The sequence below is a fragment of the Bombina bombina genome, chromosome 4 (genome assembly GCF_027579735.1).
Source record: "Bombina bombina isolate aBomBom1 chromosome 4, aBomBom1.pri, whole genome shotgun sequence".
Lineage (NCBI taxonomy): Eukaryota > Metazoa > Chordata > Amphibia > Anura > Bombinatoridae > Bombina > Bombina bombina.
This window is the reverse complement of record NC_069502.1, coordinates 160,800,383-160,824,695: the sequence shown is the minus strand read 5'-3', so window position 1 is coordinate 160,824,695 and position 24,313 is coordinate 160,800,383. Positions and strand designations below refer to the sequence as shown.

General features: G+C 35.5%; 1 protein-coding gene across 2 annotated transcripts in view; it reads left to right on the top strand.

Moving 5' to 3' along the window:
- The first annotated feature begins 1,887 nt into the window (after positions 1–1,887).
- Positions 1,888–24,313, top strand: part of TRIB2 (tribbles pseudokinase 2) — a 38,000-nt gene continuing 15,574 nt past the window's right edge. The window contains exons 1-2 of one of the 2 annotated variants that reach the window (XM_053709667.1): positions 1,888–1,987; positions 4,921–5,213. In XM_053709667.1, coding sequence (XP_053565642.1) covers positions 1,961–1,987; positions 4,921–5,213 — 320 coding nt within the window. In that variant the 5' untranslated portion in view covers positions 1,888–1,960. Of the gene's footprint in view, positions 1,988–2,016; positions 3,376–4,920; positions 5,214–24,313 lie in introns of those variants that run through there. The other variant, XM_053709666.1, reaches the window with a different exon arrangement.

Genomic DNA, 24,313 nt, shown 5'->3' with positions numbered 1-24,313 from the left:
GATACCACCGATCCTATAACCAGCCTGGCTATACTATACTCATGTGCCAGTGTCACTACTGTGTCATTATATAGTGCTGGGTGTTATTATACTGATGCAGATACCACTGACCCTATAAACAGCCCTTGTCTGGCTATACCCATGTGCCAGTGTCACTACTGTGTCATTATATAGTGCTGGGTGTTATTATACTGATGCAGATACCACTGACCCTATAACCAGCCCTTGTCTGGATATACCCATGTGCCAGTGTCACTACTGTGTCATTATATAGTGCTGGGTGTTATTATGCTGATGCAGATACCACTGATCCTATAACCAGCCTGGCTATACTATACTCATGTGCCAGTGTCACTACTGTGTCATTATATAGTGCTGGGTGTTATTATACTGATGCAGATACCACTGATCCTATAACCAGCCCTCCTCTAGCTAAACCCATGTGCCAGTGTCACTAATGTGTCATTATATAGTGCTGGGTGTTATTATACTGATGCAGTACCACTGATCCTATAACCAGCCTGGCTATACTATACTCATGTGCCAGTGTCAATACTGTGTCATTATATAGTGCTGGGTGTTATTATACTGATGCAGATACCACTGACCCTATAACCAGCCCTCCTCTGGCTATACCCATGAGCCAGTGTCACTACTGTGTCATTATATAGTGCTGGGTGTTGTTATACTGATGCAGATACCACTAATCCTATAACCAGCCCTCCTCTGGCTATACCCATGTGCCAGTGTCACTACTGTGTCATTATATAGTGCTGGGTGTTATTATACTGATGCAGATACCACTGATCCTATAACCAGCCCTCCTCTGGCTATACCCATGTGCCAGTGTCACTACTGTGTCATTATATAGTGCTGGGTGTTATTATACTGATGCAGATACCACTGACCCTATAACCAGCCCTTGTCTGGCTATACACATGTGCCAGTGTCACTACTGTGTCTTTGTATAGAGCTGGGTGTTATTATACAGATGCAGATACACATCCAGTATTTCACTCAGGCTTTATTTATTCCATAACTTATCACCCAATATCACTAGCAGTCTCTTGACAAGCCACTAACTTTATTCACACTATATATTTTTTTTTATTCCTATTATTCAATCAAAACATATACTAAGGTTGTGGCGGACACTGCAAGGGCTAGTCACGGACACCAGTGTCCGTGTACGGACACCTTGCCTATCCCTGTGAGACCTGATTTACCTTATTTCCCATGGTTATATTAATATAGTTAATTTTCTTCCTAATTATGTTGTCTTTTGAAATGTGGTGTTGTTTAACAAAAAATTACGCTTCCGGTTATTTCAGGATTTTAAAGCGTGTTATAAGGACAAAAGATAGGTGTAGATAAAGGTAATGAAAGGAATGTGAGAAATTATTTTTGGGAAAAAAAAAGTCTCTGCTAATAATTTGATTGGATTTTGACACACACGCAGCGAAGCTGCATATCAAACACATTAAAATTGAAAGTGATATAAAATAAATGTGCCTTTTCTATTTGGTTATATATTTTCCAGTCATGTGAGAAAAAAAATCACATCGTTATCGTTTTTGTTTCCAAAAGAAACACCCGCGAACCATAGAAAGCACGGCCATTATATAGAAAACACCTGAGACCTCTTAGCCCCCCCGCGGAGGGATCCAGGTTATAACGCTCTATATCCATTACTCTGAAACTAGAGCAGTCTGAGCAACTACAGGGTTAGAAGCACAAAAACAGAATGAGTTGGAGAGACACTGGGATGTGAAAGTCTGCAGTTGATTGGTAGTTCTGATTCTGACTGACAGGCATAATGTTCAATCAGAACACGGAATGTAATAAGAATGGGTGGTGCTTTTCCTGCTTTGCTCCACTGCGCAGCAGAGCTTCTGAACGGAGAGCAGGAGTGTATGTACTGCTGACATTGAGTAGTGAGGCAGCGTAAGAGCACACACACATGCACAAGGGAGAGATTCCCAGCCACGTAAGTACAACACCGTGGAAGATGATGTCTTGCTGAAAGGGATCGGCCTCAGCCATCCCTTTTATTTTTTCCTGTCCCTTCTACCTCTTCAAAATCATTTTTCTCAATATAAATATATTTTTTGATATGTTGTGAAAAAAAAAGGAAATCATATTTTTTGTGTGCAAGGCAATCATCTTTAATCCCGGATTTAAACAAAACTGTACCAATCTATTTTACACTATTGTTTCTGTGCATTTTATTTTTCCTTTTGGAATCTTTTATGAACGCGTTTTGCATGCAATACCGACATTATAAAGAACCCAGGTCGTGCTGTGGAAACCAGAAACCATTGATCTCTTCTTGTCCTTGATTGAACTTTTATATTAAAAAAAAAAAACGCTGCAGATCTCCATCTTGCACACTGTTTTATTCATGCATCTAATGCGCTCCAATATTTTTCTAACGCATATTTGCTGCTAATGCAATCCGCTGTAAATGAATAGCTTCTTACTTAATACTATATAGAATATATATATTTTTCTGTCTATTTTTTCCCCCTGCTACAAACGCCATCTACAGTCAAAAACTAAGACAACTTTGTTATTGTTACAGTTAAAGTCTAGTCGCAGCGTTATCCTACAAGAAAAGAAAAATCAACTAAAACTGAAAAACTGACACTGCTGGATTATTGGGAATATTTTTTTTTGTTGAATTATTTTTTTTGGAAATACATATAAAAGAAATATATTCATAATAAAGTATATATATATTTTTGTAGCAAGTTGATAGTTCTGGTCTCGTGTATCTGGATAGAACGTTGAGGTGTCGATGTTCTAGAAGTGTTACTGTTCACGGTTGCACATCATTCTTATCTCCCATACAAAGAACAACGTTGTATGCACATTTGATCCTGGAGCTAACCCTCGGCAGTCGATCTCAGCCAGGCCGGCTGCAGCTTTGTTCAAGAAAACTTCCTTTATTTTAAAGCTTGACTGCATATAACTATTTAATTTGCATTAAATCACATTATTATTATTTTTTTTGCACAAACATTTCTGTTGATTAGATCTGTTAAACAATAACCACCTTCCAAGCACAAGAAATCCGAGCCCTTGTTTTGCTGTGCTCACATACTAATGAACATACAAAGGTCAAACCCTATTACAATTGCAAGGTATGGGAGATCGAGGAATAAAACACAGGATTTTGAAGAATTATCATCCATAAGGTCTACAGAACCCAGCCAGAGTTTCAGCCCAAACCTCGGTTCCCCAAGTCCCCCAGAGACTCCCAACTCGTCGCATTGCGTTTCCTGCATAGGGAAATACTTATTGTTAGAGCCTCTGGAGGGAGACCACGTTTTCAGATCTGTACATCTGCATAGTGGAGAGGAGCTGCTTTGTAAGGTACATTAATTATAAGTCATTTTCTAAATTTTGTTGTGGTCCTTGTTTACTCATTTAGCTGCTATATGTGGACTAATCTGTTGCATTTATCTGTGCTATTAAAGGGTTAATAGTTGTGGCATTGTTGACTGTAACCTTTTTTTTTTTTTTCCTTTTAATAATTAACATCTGTATTTTTAAACATCCAAATGTATACACTACATTGTTGTGGAGGAGGGGCAGGGATACTTTAATGAATTGGAGTGCTTTGAATGATCTGTATAGAAATGGTTGAGACAAATCTCCTTTCAATACCTTGGGGAATCACCCCTGCTAAATTTAAACCACAAATGAGACTGCAGGTGTTCCCATGACTTTTTCGAGTTCTTACAAAGCAAGAAATTGAGACATGCAGCTTTGATGTTTCTTACTGAAAAGCATTTCCTAGTTGCACTCAAGGCAACAATAGTGTCTTTCTTGTAACAATACCTTACTGCTCATAGTAGACAGGAAGGATAAATATGTCATTGTATTCAATACAGACTTAAATTCCTTATTGTTGTTTGCACTAATTGTATAATACGTACATGTGTATTCTGATGCCTTTTCATGCCATTGACTATTATTTGGTCGATCATTTAAATATTCAGTGTTCAACAAAAGCTATATTGTGCAAAATCTAGATGGGTCTTCTCATTCATTCATAAACAATAGAACATGAATGATGTAATTGCAAACTGTAGACAGCTTCATAATTCCCTATGGTAGCTAAAATGGCTATCAATTCTGTAGTACTTTAAAACCTTACAATGTATTTATAGTGATGTCACTGTTCATGGCAATTACCAATGGGGTCATGCTTGTAAGGTTTATTAATTTGTATCTTGTGTTTAATCTGAGTCTGCCAAAATAAAAAATCTATTGTAAAAACAAATTTATACACTTGTCTTAGTGATTATAGGACTCTTTGATGGCGTGACAAATTCTATAAGCCAGAAATCTCAAATATTTATTTTTGTCTCATAAATATTTTGAGTAATGTAGCAATACCAACATGTTCCTCACCAATTCGGATGCCTACATTCTGTCTAGATGCTTAGTTTTATGAAGTTTGTTAAAATATAATATAGTTACTACTTTAATTAATCTTTGTTTTTGTCCAGTAGATTTACATGTTAAATAACGTATGTGTATAGCCTGGGTGCTCAAAGTGTGTGTGTATATCTATATATCACTCATAGGTCTTCATTATCAAATACTGTTAGTTTCTCATCCATCAAAATACAGAACATTAGTGTTTTCAGCAAGATTAATAGTCTTTTTTTCAATACCAATATCTTATCTCTTTTATTTATATATATATATATATATATATCACACTTTTTTTTTTATAAAGAAATCGTACATACACCAACACCTTTGTAATGTCTTTGTTGTTTAGTTACGTAATAACATTTATTTCTTAGTGGGTTTTTTCCACAGTGGTTTATAATTGGTGTTTTTTTTTCAATACACGAGGGTCTTCCTTAACTGATTAACTATTTTGCCTATGTTTTTTCTTTATAGGTTTTTGATATTCGCTGCTATCAGGAGTCACTGGCACCCTGTTTTTGTCTACCTATACACAGCAACATTAACCAAATAACTGAAATAATTCTTGGAGAAACTAAAGCTTACGTATTCTTTGAAAGGAGTCATGGGGACATGCATTCTTTTGTTCGTACCTGCAAAAAGCTCAAGGAAGAAGACGCTGCAAGGCTGTTCTATCAAATTGTGTCGGCAGTAGCACATTGTCACGATGGAGGAGTTGTATTGAGGGATCTTAAACTAAGAAAATTTGTCTTTAACGATGAGGAAAGGTAATTTTGATATACTTTTCTTTATGAAAACGTCATTGTAAATTTAACACTGTGGTAAGTCAAGGAGACTTAAATATAATCATTTACAGAAGAGTATCTCATATTACCTTTTTGTCTTTATTTCAAAGTATTCTTAAGCTTCAGTTACCAAAAGCACAACAATATTGTTTTTTTTTTTTCCATGGTCCAATAAAATGAATGTTTGATGTTCACAAAAAGCACAAATATATATTTTTGCCTGAAAAATGATTTGAAAAAATGTTTGACACCAATTTACCTTTTTATTGTTTGATCCCTGCTTTGTAATGTTGACTGTTTCTACCTTTTTGCTTAGGTTTTCTTCAATAATTGCAAAGGGGGTAACGTGTCAGGGTTTAGTGAGATCATTGAAAAACCTGAGCGTAGTCTTTAGGATGTGTGGAATTGCAAGCATAGTTAATCCAAATGTACATGTTCCTCCAAATCAATTTAAAGAACATTTATATAAGGGATATTGCCAGTATTTATTGGAAAGTAACAATGGCATGCTGGCTAGCTACATGCATGCTGAGTCTGACATAGTTAAACAGTTTTCAATCAGCAATTTTACATTAGACCAAATGTGGCTGGAACATATGTGCCCTCAGGTAAAATTGACAGCAGACAAAATGGCCCTATAGATTTTATTTGGTATGAGGTTGTCTATTTTTTTTTTGTTAAAAGCTAAATAATGTTTAGAGATTCTGTGTGTGTTTTTAATATGGTGATTGCTTAAAGATCAGTTTTCTAATAGAAAGGTTGGTGTGTATTTCCCCCCCCCCCCCATGCAAATTTAGTTTGTCACCTAGCTCTGTTATGACTGTATTGTGCGGGTATACCTCATCTTCATAAAAGGGATCCCATTTGCTAATGTGAGATCTCTATTTCAATGTTGTGATATGACCACAGTAACTACCCCCCTCACCCCAATCCCAGTTAATAATTGGTAATTTTATGAACGCTAGGGATATAGTCTAAAGTAGTGCATATCATTTAACATATTTTTAGTTTATTTATTTTTTCCAATGTTGCTGTAACATTTTGTGTGATATCTTAGATAAAATTGTTGGTCTTGGATATAAAAATAAATTGTAATTTTTTTACAATGAAGCTTGCATCCTCTAAAAATATATATAAAAAAAATAAATATATTCTCTGAAGGACTTGAAGGGACACTAAATAAATGCTAGATAGAATAAAGCATCCAAAGAAAAGAATTAGTCTGAGAATAACGTATTGTAGATGTGTTGTTTTTTTTTTTTTGTTTGTTTTTTTTAAGGTTTCATTAGCTGTTTAAATATCGACAAAATAAGTGTAAAGTTTTAGTGTCTATAAAACAATGGGAGCTGCCATGTTGTAACTTAGGTTACCTTCCCTGCTGTTTCCAATTAGGGACAGTTATAAATAGGTCACTGGAATGCACTTCCATTTCTGAAAGGAACTGAAAAGCGCACAATTTCAGAATAGAATTACAGGAAAAGGAAACAAAATTAATAATGACAGTATATTGCAGAAGTGTGTGTGTGTGTGTGTGTATATATATATATATATATATATATATATATATATATATATATATATATATATATATATATATATATATATATATATATATATATATATATATATATTTTAGTATGTATGCTGCAACTATTTTCATAATCAATCGGCAGATTTTTTTTTTTCCCAAATAGACTAATCAGATTAAAAATAGTTTCCTATATTTTAAATAAAATCCACATACTGAGTGTTACAAATATAAACTTCAGACTAAAATTTTACATTGACACAACTGTCTAACAGTTTTATAATTAAGCAAAACAAAACTACAAATCTCAGTTAATAACATTCTGTTATTCACTCTTTCAGAAACTTTGCATTAAAATGCAAAAATCTCAACATGTCCACATGCTTCGTGCTAAGGCTGGTTCTCTGTTTGTAGTTATATTTCCTGCAGCAGAGAAGAGGCACTCAGATGGTGTTGGGGTGCTTGAGATGCACAAGTACGGTTGTGCCAATTTTACCAAAGTGGGATATTTATCTTTGTTAGCTCTTCACCAATGCAAAGTGTTTTCCTCCTTGGCAAGGGGCCTCTCAATAAAGTAACCCTTGACTTCATTCTAACACAAAAAAATATCTTGAATATCTACATACAATGGTAAATAACCAGCTAAAAGGTTAGGGGAAAATATCTAATCCGCTCTAAAAATAACAGATATATACTTAAAAAAGGTTGAATCTGGTACATATCACAATTTATTAAAAATATAAAAAATAAATCAAAAGCGCTAAGGACTATATATCAATAACAGGACAAAGCCCTACATATTTATTTATACAGTACATATAATCAGCAATAGCAAGCAACTCCTAATAATTATGCAAACAGATAATAGTGCACATCAATTTAAATAATTCCCATCAATCTATGGGCTAGGTGTAAATAACAAGCTTGGCACTATATCAGGAAAAGCATAGTTCCAAATGATGACTATATCTGGGTTGCGCATAAGCCAGGGGTAGTAGTAAACTTATACTGTCCTGAAAAAGTGAAAAGTAAACATCTGTAGACGTCCTTTAGGCTAAGGACAACCATAAAACACAATACCATGTGCTGGAGCTCATCGGAGTGAAGCAGCTGGTGTTGTGCACAGACCAACTAATTGCAAATCCAACTAATCGATTATGAGATTCGTGGACACTATTTTCATAATCGATTATGACTATTAGTTGTTGCAGCTCTAATATATATATTGTTACCTTCTCAAAGTGTTTAATGTCCCTTTTAAAAGGACCAGTCAATACAGTAGATTTGCGTTATCAACAAATGCATAAGATAATGCAGTAGCACTTAGTTTGAACATCAAATGAGCAGTAGATCTCCACCCCCCCCCAAGTTATGTCTATTTCCACTCAACCCGTATCATGTGACAGCCATCAGCCAATCACAAATATGTATATGCTGTGATTTTGTTTTTTGCACATGCTCAGTAGGAGCTGTTGACTTAAAAAGTGTAAATATAAAGACTGCACATTTTTTTAATTGAAGTAAATTGGGAAGTTGTTATATTGCTGCCTATCCAAATCATCAAAGCTTAATTTTGACTTGTGTCCCATTTTAAAGGGTTAATTTTTATCTGTCTCATTTATAAAAGGGTATTTTTGAATACTTGTTCATGTCCTGAATTTTTGCCTTACTTTCCACCATGAAAACTGAGGATTTATCTGCCATTAAACATTAGTAGGGTGTACACACTACTGATAACGTATTTTTTTTTTCTAGCATGTAAAATTATATGCACAAGTATGGTCCTTAAAGGGACACTGCACCCAAATTTTTCCTTTTGTAATTCAGAAAGAGCGTGCAATTTTAAGCAACTTTCTAATTTATTCCTATTATCAATTTTTCTTCGTTCTCTTGCTATCATTATTTGAAAAAGGCATCTAAGCTTTTTTTTTTGGTTTCAATACTCTGGACAGCACTTAATTGGTGGATGAATTTATCCACCAATCAGCAAGGACAATCCAGGTTGTTCACCAAAAATGGGCCGGCATCTAAACTTACATTCTTGCATTTCAAATAAAGATACTAAGAGAATGAAGAAAATTTGATAATAGGAGTAAATTAGAAAGTTGCTTAAAATTTCATGCTCAATCCGAATCAAGAAAGAAATTTTTTTTGGGTACAGTGTCCCTTTAAGTAATGATCACTGTAGAGTTGAAACAAAATGTTCAATGTTTAATAAATGTCTAGGTGTAAACAACTAGAAAAACTAATTGTATGAGAAATACAATAGGATTTACAGCAGAGATTGCCACAGATTGTTTATCATATAAACTCCAAAAAAATGGATTTCAGATGGATTTTATGTTTTTATAAAAAGTTCCATAACATTCATACCTTATAATCTTTATTAAATAAACTAGGAACCAACATTCACACAGTGGTAGCGGTTAGAAAATTAAAAACACTTAAACCCAATCATGCATATTAGTTATATATAGATATATGGATCAACATGGGCATACTTGTAATTATATAAAAGTAAGCTAAGCCCTTACAATCCGAGGGCTATATTAACTTTTAACTATTAGTCTAAAGTAGGCACCATGAATGACCCGTTTTTAGTCAAAAAGTTTGTATAATTTTTGCACTAGGGTAAGCAGTTAAAAACGGCAGACAGGAGAGACACTCCTGCTGGACCCTCTGAGGAAGCGTTCTGTGAAACGCGCGTCAGGGGTCCAGCAGGAGTGTCTCTCCTGTCTGCCGTTTTTAACTGCTTACCCTAGTGCAAAAATTATACAAACTTTTTGACTAAAAACGGGTCATTCATGGTGCCTACTTTAGACTAATAGTTAAAAGTTAATATAGCCCTCGGATTGTAAGGGCTTAGCTTACTTTTATATAATTACAAGTATGCCCATGTTGATCCATATATCTATATATAACTAATATGCATGATTGGGTTTAAGTGTTTTTAATTTTCTAACCGCTACCACTGTGTGAATGTTGGTTCCTAGTTTATTTAATAAAGATTATAAGGTATGAATGTTATGGAACTTTTTATAAAAACATAAAATCCATCTGAAATCCATTTTTTTGGAGTTTATATGATAAACAATCTGTGGCAATCTCTGCTGTAAATCCTATTGTATTTCTCATACAATTAGTTTTTCTAGTTGTTTAGTTCTGTTCTCTGAGATCCCACAACAGATACAGTTCCCAGTTAACAATAATTATTATAACATATATATATATATATATATATATATATATATATATATATATATATATATATATATATATATATATATATATAATCAAATATATGTATTCAAATATAAATAAAGGGACTATATCTGTCATTACTTAACTCCATCCCCCCACCACCCTTACTCTAAAATGTCTAGGTGTATCAATATTAAACTAATCACTGCACTGAAACTTCATGGGCATATGCATTAAGTGTGTCTAGTGACCTGCTAAACTAACTAAAGTCGTGATTAAATACATGGCATGAAAAGCATTTTTAGCCTATTCCTGAAGGACATTCAAGACAGAGCATTACTTTTGAACTTTTCAGTCATTCTGGCAAAACTATGCACTATTTAGAGCAGGGCTAAACACATGGTTTAAAATAAAAAAAAATGTAGGATCCATCCCAAATGTTAAGAAACCAGAACAGTTTTCACTATTTATTGGTGTGGTCTTATATGTATGAGTGAATCATTTAACACATTGGTCACTAGGAACACACAGCACTGATTTGACGTTTGGTTGACAGAAATTAAATCCCCCTCATAGTGATTTAACCTTTTTATTGGCTCTAGCAGCAGAGTATCATGAACCCCTTGATTGCTAGGAGCACAATTTTTTTTTTTTTTTTTGTGTAATGGCAAAAAAATATGGCCCCTTTAGTGGGCGCACCACCTGGTTGATTTTACTGATCACACGGTTAAAATTTAAGCCAATATTAAGTTAACAATAGGTTATATTTAAATGTGTGTGGTGTGTTTTTTTTTTTTTTTTTTTTTTTTTCTCCAAATGATTTAATCAATTTGTTAAATTATGCAATTTGTGCTTTGGACAGCTTAAAGGGACAGTCTAGTATAAATTAAACTTTCATTATTCAGATAGGACTTTTTTTAATTTTAAAGAACTTTCCAATTTACTTTCATCAAATTTGATTTTTTTTCTCTTGGTATTCTTAGTTTAAACTAAACCTAGGTAGGCTCATATGCTAATTTCTAAGCCTTTGAGGGCTGCCTCTCATCACATGCTTTTTAAATCTTTTCAACACAAAGAGACAGAAAGTACACGTGGGCCATATAGATAACACTGTGTTCAGGCATAGGGGGTTATTTAAGATTTAGCACAAAACAATGCTAAATGTAAGACAATAGATAATAAACAGACAGTCATGTGATCAGGGGGCTGGAAGAAGGTTCCTAGATACAAGGTAATCACAGAGGTAAAAAGTATATTATTATAACTGTGTTGGTTATGCAAAACTGGGGAATGGGTAATAAAGGGATTATCTATCTTTTAAAACAATAACAATTCTAAGGTAGACTTTTTTTTTTTTTTTGTGTGGAAAACACTAATTGTTAAACATGCCTTGTTCTAAGCTTTTGTAAGCTGTGCTGCCTTTTGTAAGGCTGTGACACACTGCATGCGGAGTGGCGCGCAGCATGTAGATGCGGCTTTGCACGCTCAGTGTGTCTTGCCTTTTTTTTTTTTTTTTTTATCTCTGAGCACTCTACTGCGTCAGGTCGCGTAGCTGAGCGCTCGGAGATGAAATATTTGAACTTCAGAAGTGACGCGCCCCATCGCTTGTAGTGTGTCACAGCCTTAAATGTGGAAGGGTAGGAGTTTTCTTATCAGCCAATGAGCCTCTGTCCCATACAGGTTTGCACAGAACATGCACAAAATGTGCACACCATTATTTTGTGTATGTCCTTTTTGCTTCTACTAACCCTACAACTCTTTGTTTGAACACACAGGTACATTTCCACTCGGGAGCTGCTAGCAATTCCCCCTTTCTAATGGTTAAACACATAAAATGTTACAAGGAGCGCCTAAAAAAGGCTAAGTTGATATAATAGAACTAATGGATAAAAGAGTATTAAAGAATTAACATTTAATTACTCAAAACCATAAAAATATCAGATGTATATACAATCATACAAATAAAACATTAATATGTATGATTGTATATACATCTGATATTTTTATGGTTTTCAGTAATTAAATGTTAGTTCTTTAATACTCTCTTATCCATTAGTTCTATTATATCAACTTAGCCTTTTTTAGGCGCTCCTTGTAACATTTTATTTGTACTAACCCCTTTAGGGTAAGCTAGGCACCCTCTCCAAGGAGCTATAGGTGTTCATACACCAAGCGCTGGAGCTACACTGTTTACTTAAAGGGACATGAAACCCACTTTTTTTTTTTTTTTCTTTTTTTCATGATTTAGAAAGAGCATGCAATTTTAAACAACTTTCTAATTTACTTCTATTTAATTTTTTTTTATTCTCTTGTTATTCTTTGCTGAAAAGAATATCTAGATAGGCTCAGTAGCTGCTGATTGGTTCCTGCACATAGAAGCCTTGTGTGATTGGCTCACCCATGTGCATTGCTTTTTCTTCAACTAAGGATATCTAAAAAAATGAAGCAAAATAAATAGAAGTAAAATGTGATATTGTTTAAATTTTGTATTCTCTATATGAATCATGAAAGAAATCTGTTTAGTGTCCCTTTAATGGTTAAACATAGAAGGGACAGTTACCTTTTTAGAAAAAAAACTTATGAATGATTTATCTTCAAAAAGCAACATAGACTTTAATGGTGATTTTCTGTTGTAAATCTGTATATACGTTTTTCTACAGGATTGGCCCCAGAGTTTAACAATCTGTAGTGCAACAGTCACATGCTCCAATAATTTGCTTTATGTATAGTTTTGCACTGTCTTTAAACACCTAGATCTGGCATTTTTACCTGTGAATTATGTTGTTTTCTTGTGATAGCAGGAACTAAAGGGGAGGGGAGGGGGGCACCAAGTTCTGTAAACCAAGTGTCTGACAGCACAGGTAGCTAAGAGGAGGTGAGTGACACTGGGGAATGTGACTTCTCTCCCCTGAAAAAATACATTTTTACTGTGTTTTTTTTTTGTTTTTTTTTTTTAACATGGCTCTTAAAGGGACAGTCTACACCAGAATTTTTATTGTTTTTAAAAGATAGATAATCCCTTTATTACCCATTTCCCAGTTTTGCATAACCAACAGTTATAATAATATACTTTTAACCTCTGTGATTATCTTGTATCTAAGCCTCTGCAAACTGCCCCTTTTGTCAGTTCTTTTGACAGACTTGCAGTCTAGCCAATCAGTGCCTGCTCCCAGATTACTTCACGTGCATGAGCACAGTGTTATCTATATGAAATATGTGAACTAACACCCTCTAGTGGTGAAAAACTGTTAAAATGCAATCTGAAAGAGGTGGGCTTCAAGGTCTAAGAAATTAGCATATGAACCTCCTAGGTTAAGCTTTCAACTAAGAATACCAAGAGAACAAAGCAAAATTGGTGATAAAAGTAAATTGGAAAATTGTTTAAAATTACATGCTCTCTGAATCATGAAAGTTTATTTTGGCCTAGACTGTCCCTTTTAATTGATGCCTGTATATCATATGAAACTTTTTTTTTTTTTTTTTTTTTTTTTTTTTTAAAGCATACCTTGGTAGGCTTAGGAACTTGAAGCTAGCTGCTGATTGGTGGTTGTGTGTATATAATCTATCCCAGTAGTGTATTGCTGCTCCTTCAATCAAGGATTCAAAGAGAATGAAGCAAAATTGATAATAGATGAAAATTGGAAAGTTGTTTAGAATTGTATGTTCTATTTGAATCATGAGAGAAAATGGGTTCAATGTCCCTTTTTAATAGCTTTTACTCTGTATGAAGCATATGTACATATGCTCCATTATTCAAACACTGCCTGCTCAGAGTTTTTGTGGTGGCATGTATTCATTACTGATAATGCAAACTGAGTCATAACAAACACAATATACATTCTCTGTAAAGGTGCAGTGTTTAGATGCAGGCGCACGATGCATAAATACATATTCTGTTTTAAACTTTACTGGAAACTGCTTTTATTAATACGTGTTTGTGTTTGAAAAATGTTTCTGTTAACCCCTTAATGGCCAGACCACTTTTACATTTGTTGACCATTTGGGACCAAGGCTATTTTTACATTTCTACGGTGTTTGTGTTTAGCTGTAATTTTTCTCTTACTCATTTACTGTACCCACATATTTATATACCGTTTCTTGCCATTAAATGGACTTTCTAAAGATACCATTATTTTTATCCTATCATAATTTATTCTACAATGATGAAAATGGAAAAAAACACACTTTTTCTTACTTTGACCCCCAAAATCTGTTACACCTCTACAACCACCAAACACCCATGCTAAATAGACTACCTTATGTTTACATGTTCTTTGCTTTTTTTGCAAGTTATAGGGCAATAAATACAAGTAGCATTTTGCTATTTCCAAACTTTTTTTTTTTTTTTTTTTTTTTTTCCCCTAAAAATTAGCGATAGTTACATTGGAACACTGATATGTCAGGAATCTCTGAATATCCCTTGACATGTATATAGACAACCCAAAGTATTGATCTAGACCCCTTTTGGTATATTTAATGCCACCATTTCACAGCCATAAGCTATCAAATGATAATAAAAAAAAAATTGTTCACTTTTTACAAACTTTAGGTTTCTCACTGAAATTATTTACAAACAACTTGTGCAATTATGGCACAAATGGTTGTAACTGCTTCTCTGGGATCCCCTTTGTTCAGAAATAGCAGACATACCGGTATATGGGTTTGGCATTGCTTTTTGGTAATTAGACGGCGGATAAATGCCGCTGCGCACCACACTTATATTATGCCCAGCAGTGACGGGGTTAATTGGGGAGCTTGAAGGGTTAATTTTAGCTTTAGTGTAGTGATCAGCCTCCCCCCTGATCCCTCCCAAATAGCTCTCCCCTGCCATCTTAAAGGGACAGGAAACCCAAAACTTTTCTTTCATGATTCTGATAGAGAATACAATTTTAAACAACTTTCTAATTTACTTCTATTAAACAATTTGTTTCATTCTCATGGTATCATTTGTTGAATGAGCATCAATGCACTTCTGGTTGCTGACTGAACAAATGGGTGAGCCAATGACAATTGGTATATGTATGAAGCAAACCAATCAGCAGCGACAACCTAGGTTCTTTGCTGCTCCTGAGCTTATCTAGATAAAGCTTTCAGCAAAGGATAACGAGAAGGAAGCAAATGAAATAATAGAAGTAAATTGGAAAGTTGTTAAAAATTGCATTATCTGAATCGTCAAATACATTTTTTGGGTTTCATGTCCCTTTTAAGTACTGGCAGAAAGTCTGCCAGTACTAAAATAAGGCTTGTTTTTAAAAAAAAATAAAAAAAAATGTATATATCTATATCTGCCAGTACCCACTTTGCAATCAAATGTGGCCTTTTTAAAAAGCAAACAAAAAAATAATTCTGTAATGTAGCTGCCCGCAACCCCCCCCCCCCTTCCAGATCCCTCTTCAAAAATTATTCCCCCCACCCCTTAAAACTTCATATGCGGCAAGATCGTGCAAAGGCATTTCCTGGAAGCTCGCCAGCGATGGGCCACCTCCCTGCAGCTGCTCCCACCCACCACGGTCAGCACCATTGCTGGCCGATGCAGAGAGGGCCACAGAGTGGCTCTCTGCATCAGTGTGCCAAAAAGGGTATTGCAGTGATGCCTCAATATCGAGGCATCACTTCAATACCTTGAAAGCGTCTGGAAGCGATCAGGATCGCTTCCACCGCTTGAAACCCCTGAGGACGTACAGGGTGTGTCCTTGGTCGTTAACTGACATTTTTAAGAGGTTAAAGAGTTGCACTATTGTAGTCCGCTCTTATGAAGGTGATCTACAGCTGGTCTCGTAGGCTTACATGCTAAGGGGTTCGAGGGGATAGCAATGGAGTTAAGAAAGGTTAGTGAACAGTAGAGTCTTTAGGGAGCGCTTGACGCTTTCAAAACTAGGGGAGTGTCTTGTAGAGCTAGGCAGCCACTAATGAAGCCACCAATCAGCAAGCTCTATCCAGGGTCTTGAACCAAAAATGGGACGGCTCCTTAGCTTTCATTGCTGCGTTGTTGTGGTGTGTGTGTGTGTGTGTTAGGTTTTTTTTGAGTAAATTGGAAAGTTGCTTTAAAATGCATCCTCTATCTGAATCATGAGAAAAAAATGTGGGTTTAGTATCCCTTTTAATGTTTTTGGAAAAATAAAACGCACTACTTTAATTTGCCTGCTTTTACTGTACAATATTTTTAAAAATGATGCATGTTCTACTGCCACCAGTGAATCTTGAATTTCTTTATTGTACCTAAAGGGGCATGAAAACGCAAATTTTCATGATTCAGATAGAGCATACCATTTTAAACAACTTTACTCTACTTCTATTATCAAATTTGTTGTAATCTCGTGCTATCCTTTATTGAATGAGCAGCAATGCATTAATAGGAACAAGCTGAACACATGTAAGACAATGCCAAAAGGTGTATATGTGCAGCCACCAATCGGCAGCGAGCTCCCAATAAAGCATTGCTGCTCCTGAGCATATCTAGGTATCCCTTTCAACAAAGGGTACAAATGAACAAAGATTTTTTTTTTTTTTTTTTTTATTTTTTTTTTATAGAAGTAATCAGGAAACTTGTATTGCATACCCTGGGGCATATGTATCAAGCTCCGAATGGAGCTTGATGCCCCGTGTTTCTGGCGAGCCTGCAGGCTCGCCAGAAACGCAAGTTATGAAGCAGCGGTCACAAACACCGCTGCTCCATAACCTGTCCGCCTGCTCTGAGCAGGCGGACACACATCGCCGGAAATCAACCCGATCGGGTTGATTGGCGGCCCATTGGCTGCAATTCTGCAGGGGGCGGCGTTGCATTGCTGAATACGGTGAGCGTATTGCTCGCCGTATTCAGCAAAGTCAGGCGGACCTGATCTGCACTGTTGGATCAGGTCCGCCAGACTTTGATAACTTGGGGCCCCTATCTGAATCATGATTGTTTAATTTTGACTTTAGTTTTTTTTTCTTTTTCTTTCTTTTAATATGGTGACATTTTTACTGAATCTGCAACATTTTAATCACTGATCAGAGTACAAGCTCATTTCTAACTGTCCCTAACCACAGGGAAGGAAATCGGAAACATGGAAAATGTTAGTGTGTGTGCCTCTCAGCAAACTAATAAACTGTAGACTGAATGTGAAATTTAGTGCAAGCAAATAGGAGTGAGGATGTATTTTACGTTTGTCTTCAAACAGTGATGCTTTTCTTATTAATTGATGGCAGTCAGCTGATTTATTTATGGTAACCACAGCCTTTTGACCTTTTTCTAAAATGAATAGCGAACAAACCCTCTTGGTGAAGGCATTTTTGTTCTTGTTTCTTAAACTGGTTAACATAATCCTGGTTACATAAAATGCTTTAGAAACTCAAGCACAGACGTTAAAATGTGTTTTTTTTTTTTTTTTTTTCATTTTTAGCTAAAATTATTATTCTTTCCTCCGTTTGCAAGCAGGATTATGTTTACAAATAATAGAAAGGGATTTTTCCAACCTGATAGTCCTTGACAGCAGCATGTGGGTGGCCTGTGAATGCTATTCCCATATGTGGACTTCATTTGTTAAAACGAGACAAAACATCTTTTCTGCATACATCACCACTTGGTCTAGCCAACTTCCTTGACTTCAATTAACTGGCTGTAGAAACTTTTTAGTTTTGTTTAAATGTGTTCTCGTCTCCTCAATACTACAGTTTATATAAAAAATTATTATTTTTTTCTTTTAATTCTCCCCTCCCCCCACCTCTCCATCCATAGTATAACTGCAAAAGCAATGTGATGAATTCAAACAATAGTGATGTTGTCTCACTCACTCACTCACTCACTCACTCACTCACTCTCGCATCCAAGAAGGAATTGTTTTGTTTTTCCCTTTTGGTGGAGGTTTTCCTGTCCACCAATTTATAGTGGAGGGAGTTGTCTCTTTCAACCAATGAGCATTGTGTGTATTTGTTGTGTGTAGCTATACATTTTCTGTTTATTTTATAGGGACATGAGTCAAAATTAAACTTTCATGTTTGAATGGAGAATGGCATTTTAAGAGACTTTTCAGTTTGCTTTTATCAAATTATACTTCCTTCTCTTGGTACCTTTTTTGTTGAAAAGCATACCAGCAGCACACTGCTAGGAGATGGCTGTTGATGCACATGTGGCTTTTGTCATTGGCTCCCCAAATCTGTACAGCTAGTTAACAGTAGTGCAATTGGGGGGGGGGGTGTTATTCCCATTCAATAAATATTAAATGGGTTTAAGGTTCATTCATATACATGAAAACAATGTCCATTGAAATGATTCTGTATTCTAAACTTTTTACAGCAGGACATAACACCTGTACACTTGCCTGCCCAGAGAGCAAGTATTGTGGTGTATTGCATCAGCTGCTCTGTGATTCAGTGCATGTGCACAAAGCCTACATACATATGCACCTCATGTCATGTGTAGAATGAAAACTGTTACAAGTCTAGGTCTTGCTAGAAGTAATTTTCTGTTAATTGTGTAATCTTTTGCCCAACATGCCCCCTTACCACTGCGTGTCAAAAGATTGCCAAATGGTTTTTAAAACTAATTTGTATTTTTTTTTTTCAAAATTTTTTATTACTTTTTGATTTCCAAGGTCACACTCTTAGGTGAAGCATATCTGATACTTCTGGGTGTTGCTTATCTCCTTTACTGTGTCATATTAGGGACAGATATGAACTCCCACACATAACAAATTACTGTACAACATGTAGGATGATCAATACAGAAAATTGTAGTTTTAACCCTGCTGGTGTGCATTCAAAATCTTGAAGTACAGAAAAAGCAACAAAAAATTTAGTAGTGTGTATGGTGCGTCTCCCCCCCCCCCTTTTTATCACAACAATTAGGCATGAATAATAAACCTGATAGTTGTTTTTTTTTTTTTTTTTTTTTTTTTTGTGTGTTTAAAAAAAAAAAAAAAAACAAACTCACTCTCACACACACAACTATCAAGTAGACTGTACCTTTAAAAAAAGGTTTATTCCTGCCTAGCTATTGGGTAAAAAACAAACAAACAAACTGGGGAATGGGTAATAAAGGGGATGAAATATCTTTTTAAACTATAATAATTTTCATGTAGACTGTCCCTTTAAGGGAAGCCCCTTTTCGTTTAATGAACCTTTTCAACTTTTTTGTTGGCAACAATTTTGTGAATTCAGACACCGATACAAGTGAGCTCTTGCACTTATCTACGTGTTGCAGGGACATAGTTCTACTAAACATTTACAATACAATGTTTATTTTAATGCCTCTTTCAAAATGTGAGCTATATTTCCTTAAACATGTCAGTGTTTTGTTTGTGCAAACATTGTGCAAAATGTAAGTTGTTGCACAAGATTTGAAGAAATAAACCTGCTGACCCTACAATTGTACCTAGTGAGACAGCAGTTGAAACTACAGTGCTGCAATGTGAACAAACAAGCCTTCAGCTGGAGTCCACTGGCAGAGAATGGAGGATATGATGGTTTGTGTCATATCAGCACATTCCTAAATGAGCAGTGTGTGTATGTTTGGCCATTGCTCAGCATTTTGCTTGTGTTCATGTATCTGCATACATTTCTTACATATGTCTGATGTTCTTCTTATATACTGCACATTTGGAGCTATACAAATTAAAATGTAAGACCATTTATTGTATTTTTATTTGACTCCACACAAACAGTGGGGGCAAAGGTTCTGTGTACAGCAATATATACTCTGTCTTAGAGCATTTTTATTGCACTGTTGCTTGCATGTAACAAATCTAGTGAGCCAATGACAAGAGACACATTTGGTATAGTACCCAGTAGTTCATCACTACTCCTGTGCCTACCTAGATATGCTTATCAACAAAGGATTCTAACAGATCAAAGTAAGTTGATATTAGAAGTAAATTGAATCCTTAAATTTTAATTTTGTATCGTGCAATTGGTAATGTGCATTGAGCAATTACATTTTTATAAAGTGATAGTGAATAATACTGTGTGTAGCGGCATGCAACACTAACGGGTCTGTGTAAATCCAGATCTTTGTGTTTTTGCACTTTCAGAAGAATAAATCAGTCTGAAAATGCAGTCCTATTCCGCATTTGTATATAAAACGAATCGCCACCAAACAGACCTGCACGAACACCGGCAGCAGTAATCTAAGACCCCTCAGGTGCCATCAATGCAGAGGTTGTGGCAATTTACACACTAGAATGTTTACTTTAAAGGACACAAGAATTCTGTCTCAGAGCATTTTATTATTGCACTATGCATAAAAGTATGAAAAAAGGTTAAACCTAGTTACGGTCCAGCTTCAGAGCATCCATGCACATCTGACCATATCTGCTAAGTCAATGGGTAATGGCACATTTGCAAAGCCACAATCGCCATCTAGCTCCCAGTATTACTTCTCCTGAGCTTTTTTAACAAATACCCAGAGAATGAAGTCTTTTGAATTTAAGAAAAGTTCCAAGTCTTTGATAGCTGGTACCAAATCTTCATTAAATGCTGAGATTTTTTTAATTTTTTTTTTTTTTTTAAAACTAACAAAACTTTGACTTGAATATGATTGTCTCCCCACAGTGTCAATAATCCCTGTGTATTTTATTTATATATATATATAATTTTTTTTTTTTTTAAATGTGTGGTACAACATTTTAACATCCATGCACATGTGACTACAACCTCTTTATTTTCAGCAACTCCACAATATTTATAGATGTCTGAAGTTTGTGATGTCAGGGTTTACTTTTAACATAGAAACATCTTTGATATATCTGTCTTTATTGTTCTTTGTTCTTATTGTATCCCTAGGGTAATCAAAACCCGTTGCCATGTTTATAAAAAAAAAAAAAAAAAAAAAAGCGCTGACTCCTTTTTTTGTTTCTCTTTCAAGGCAAATTAAGCTATAATTACTAGAGAGGTGGACAAATCCCGTGAGCTATGACTCCTGAAGTACTGCTTATGGTTCACAACAATTTGAAACATTCTGCAAGCTCTGTACAAGCAGGTCTTGTGGAACAGAGCGGGTTGCCATTTTTACATTTAAATGATGAATTTGTCACCCCCTGCCCCATCTATCTATCTCTCTATCTTCTATTAAAAAAATAAGAGAGCTACAATGTATTATCTGATTGGGATTTGCAAGTAGATGCCGTATCTTCTCAAATAAAATGTGAGTACAATAGTTTTGCACAGTTTTATAGTCTGCACCCCTAATGTCGGTATTACCCTATAGTTTTATTTTGAACCAAGTCCTATTGATGAGTATACTATGCCCTAGAGGTGCGGGATTGCTCCTGTGAGCCTTCAACCAGAATTTAAGAAGCAGTGGTCTAGGATGCTGCTTATTAACCTTTTGAAGGTGTGGATTAAAATCATCCCATAATGATCTGACCATGGTGAATGACCTTTATTTTCTAGTGTACAATGTCTCTTTAAGATAGAGATGCCCAAACTATCTACCATTGCTTTTATACATGGTTTTTATATAAGCTATCATTCCTATGTTTTAACATTTTAATCTCTGTTCATGTTACTAAAATAATAATCATTTTTGACAGATCAGTGTTTACTATATAGAAAACATGCTTTATATTTGCCTTTCAAAGATCACAAAACACTGAGGCATTACTTGCTCTTTAGAGATCTGAGATTAATGCAGAATGTTTCCATTACTAGCGAGGGAAGCTATTAAAGTACAGCATTAATTCTTAGAGTTGAGATCTGCGTCTGTCTCCATAGCAACGAGCAGGGAAATCCATGTAAAATCCATTTTTTTTCTGGTACTTCACTTTTATGAGTAAACACATTAACTAAGCAGCACAGGAACCATATATGGTCTGGTGAGAGGAGAGAGAGAAAATTTATTTTAGCACTGTCTGGTATTCTGATATCTAATGATCTATGTGTTTGGAAGCAGAAAAATTTACTTAGTGTACATTTCCCCATAGTTTTTAACATAAACTGTTCTCCTTTCAATACAGCAATCTGCAAGTTTTGTAAGAATGAGATTTATATTTTGACAAATGAGAGCTGCATCTTTTGGTATGTTTTTATATATAGACCCAGAACTAATTGTTTAATGATTTTGTTATCCTACAGAAAGGAGTTAAACATAGTGATTGAATTCTTCATTGTAATGCCTTTTGTCTTGCATGGGGTTCCCTGTCTGTTTCCAAGGAGACAAAGATTTCTTTCCTGTCTGAGTGGAAGTGCTGCCTCTGAACTTCTGTGGTTTAGCTTACCACTAATGGGAAAGCATTCACAGGCTGAATTGCTTCCTTTTTAAAAAAAAAAAAAAAGAAAAAAATTGAAAAGTTTAACAGCTATGCAATCTAATCTAATTTTTTTAATGCATTTATTCATTTTGGTATTTGGAATGGACTTTTCCCAGCTATGTATGTGCACAGACTTTAAGGGTAAGGGCAAGTAGTAATTTCTGTGTTTTTCAGAGGTTCTTGATGATGTATTTGGGTACCTTGCTTTAGTGTCCTGAATTTTTGTTTGGCTACAGATAATTAAAGGGACATGGCATAATACGTTCTGCTACATTATTGCACAAATGCCTGCGTCAAATTGAGGTTAACAACAAAGGGTTAAACAGTGTATTCTGCTCAGGAGCCACTGCACATTGATTTTCCAGCCATGTTTTTCTCTTGAATGGTAATCATTAGCATATACACTTAGCTGTCTAACGCCTGGAAGGGCTGGCCTTGGCAGGATGCCTAGCGGGGGGATTTGTGCATCTAACACCTAAGAGGTTAAACGCCATTGTACACAAGCATATTTTCAATAATAAAATTCCTTTTTCTAATTCCTATGTCTTGTTTTGGAGCAGGGTTGACATAGTTGTACCAGACTTTTTTTTTTTTTTTTTTTTTTCTTACCGCTTTTCAGTAATAAGACTGCTTTTTGTGCAGTGACACAATAGTTTGTCAGCACCACGAACAAGTCCAATCACAGAGAAAAACACCTCCTTTGATCCTGCTTCACTAGTACAACTTCAGCATACTTTTACATTGTAAACACATGCTTCAGAATAATGTATTTTTATTACACCTCTTTTTTTGTTCCTTTGTGTCCCCATTTAGTTCCATTAGGCTCCTTGTTATCTGGGTTTGTCAAGTCCTATAATTTATGTAATTGTCTGAAGATGGAATTAAAGTCTCCAAAAGTCACATTTCATAATGAATTGCTAAAAAAAAGTAGTGTCTTCCTTTTTGGATTCTATATATTTACATTTTTAAAGTGCACGCTGGTCAGTTGATGCATGTGGAAGATTGGAGTGCTTGGCTCGTTGAGCTATAGTGTGTGTGTGTTTTGTAATCTTACCTTAATCTGGATTTTTTGCTAATGTTCTACTAAAACTCCAATTTAAAAACAAGTTTAGCACACTTATGTGTTGCATGGGTCCAATGATTGTTTTACTTTTACATCTAAGTTGTTGTTGTTTTATATTATACATATCATTAAATCTGCTGTCTGTCACTAGCTTGGATTATTCGACTAGTTTCTGAACTATAAATCTTTCATGATATTACTTATCTGTATTTGCATGTGTACGAATAGCTTTCTTTATGAAATTAATATGAGGGAAAAAAACGTACATGGTTTTAAATAAATCTGTAACATTAGTTTTACCACTTCACGCCATTCGGACATACAATGCCGCTGAGCTTGTAACTTTTTTTTTTTTTTTTGGGTGGTATGGAACGTCCTACCTTTTTATACGGCATTCTGCAGCCTCCCCCTTTGACAAAAGCAGGAATTGGACTGGGGGGCATGCCTAGCAGTGCAGCCAGTCCCCCATGATCCAATCCGACCTTGAAATCCTTTTTCAGGCAAGTGTTTACATTGGAACTTTGTTCAGATGTTTAAACATTTGCTCCTGGCATGAAGGGGTTAATAGAATTATTTTTTTTCCTATGGCATGGAGAGTCCACAACGTCATCCTAATTACTAGTGGGATATTGAACTCCTGGCCAGCAGAAGGAGGCAAAGAGCACCCCGGCAAAGCTGTTAAGTGTAACTTCCCTTACCCATAATCCCCAGTCATTCTCTTTGTCTATGGAGGATGTGCGAAGATGGTGTCTGAAGATATTTAATCCTTTTTATGGGTACTTTTCCATGCAATCAAGGATTAGGGGCTATGCTGTGTCCATGTCAATCTCTTTAGTAAGAGTAATGGTGGCTATTAGCAGTTAGAAAGCGGCAAGGTTGTCTTTGCTTTATTTCTAATATTATTGCTACCCCTTTATAGAAAGCCAGGGTTAGTTACTCTGCTCCTGTCACACCTAAGAAGCTGTTCCTGCCCTGCAGCTGGATCCATAGGTAAGTGCATTTGCCTTCTAGGTATTGAAGGAAAGCACTTGGGAGGTTAAAGGGACAGTCTAGGCCAAAATGATTC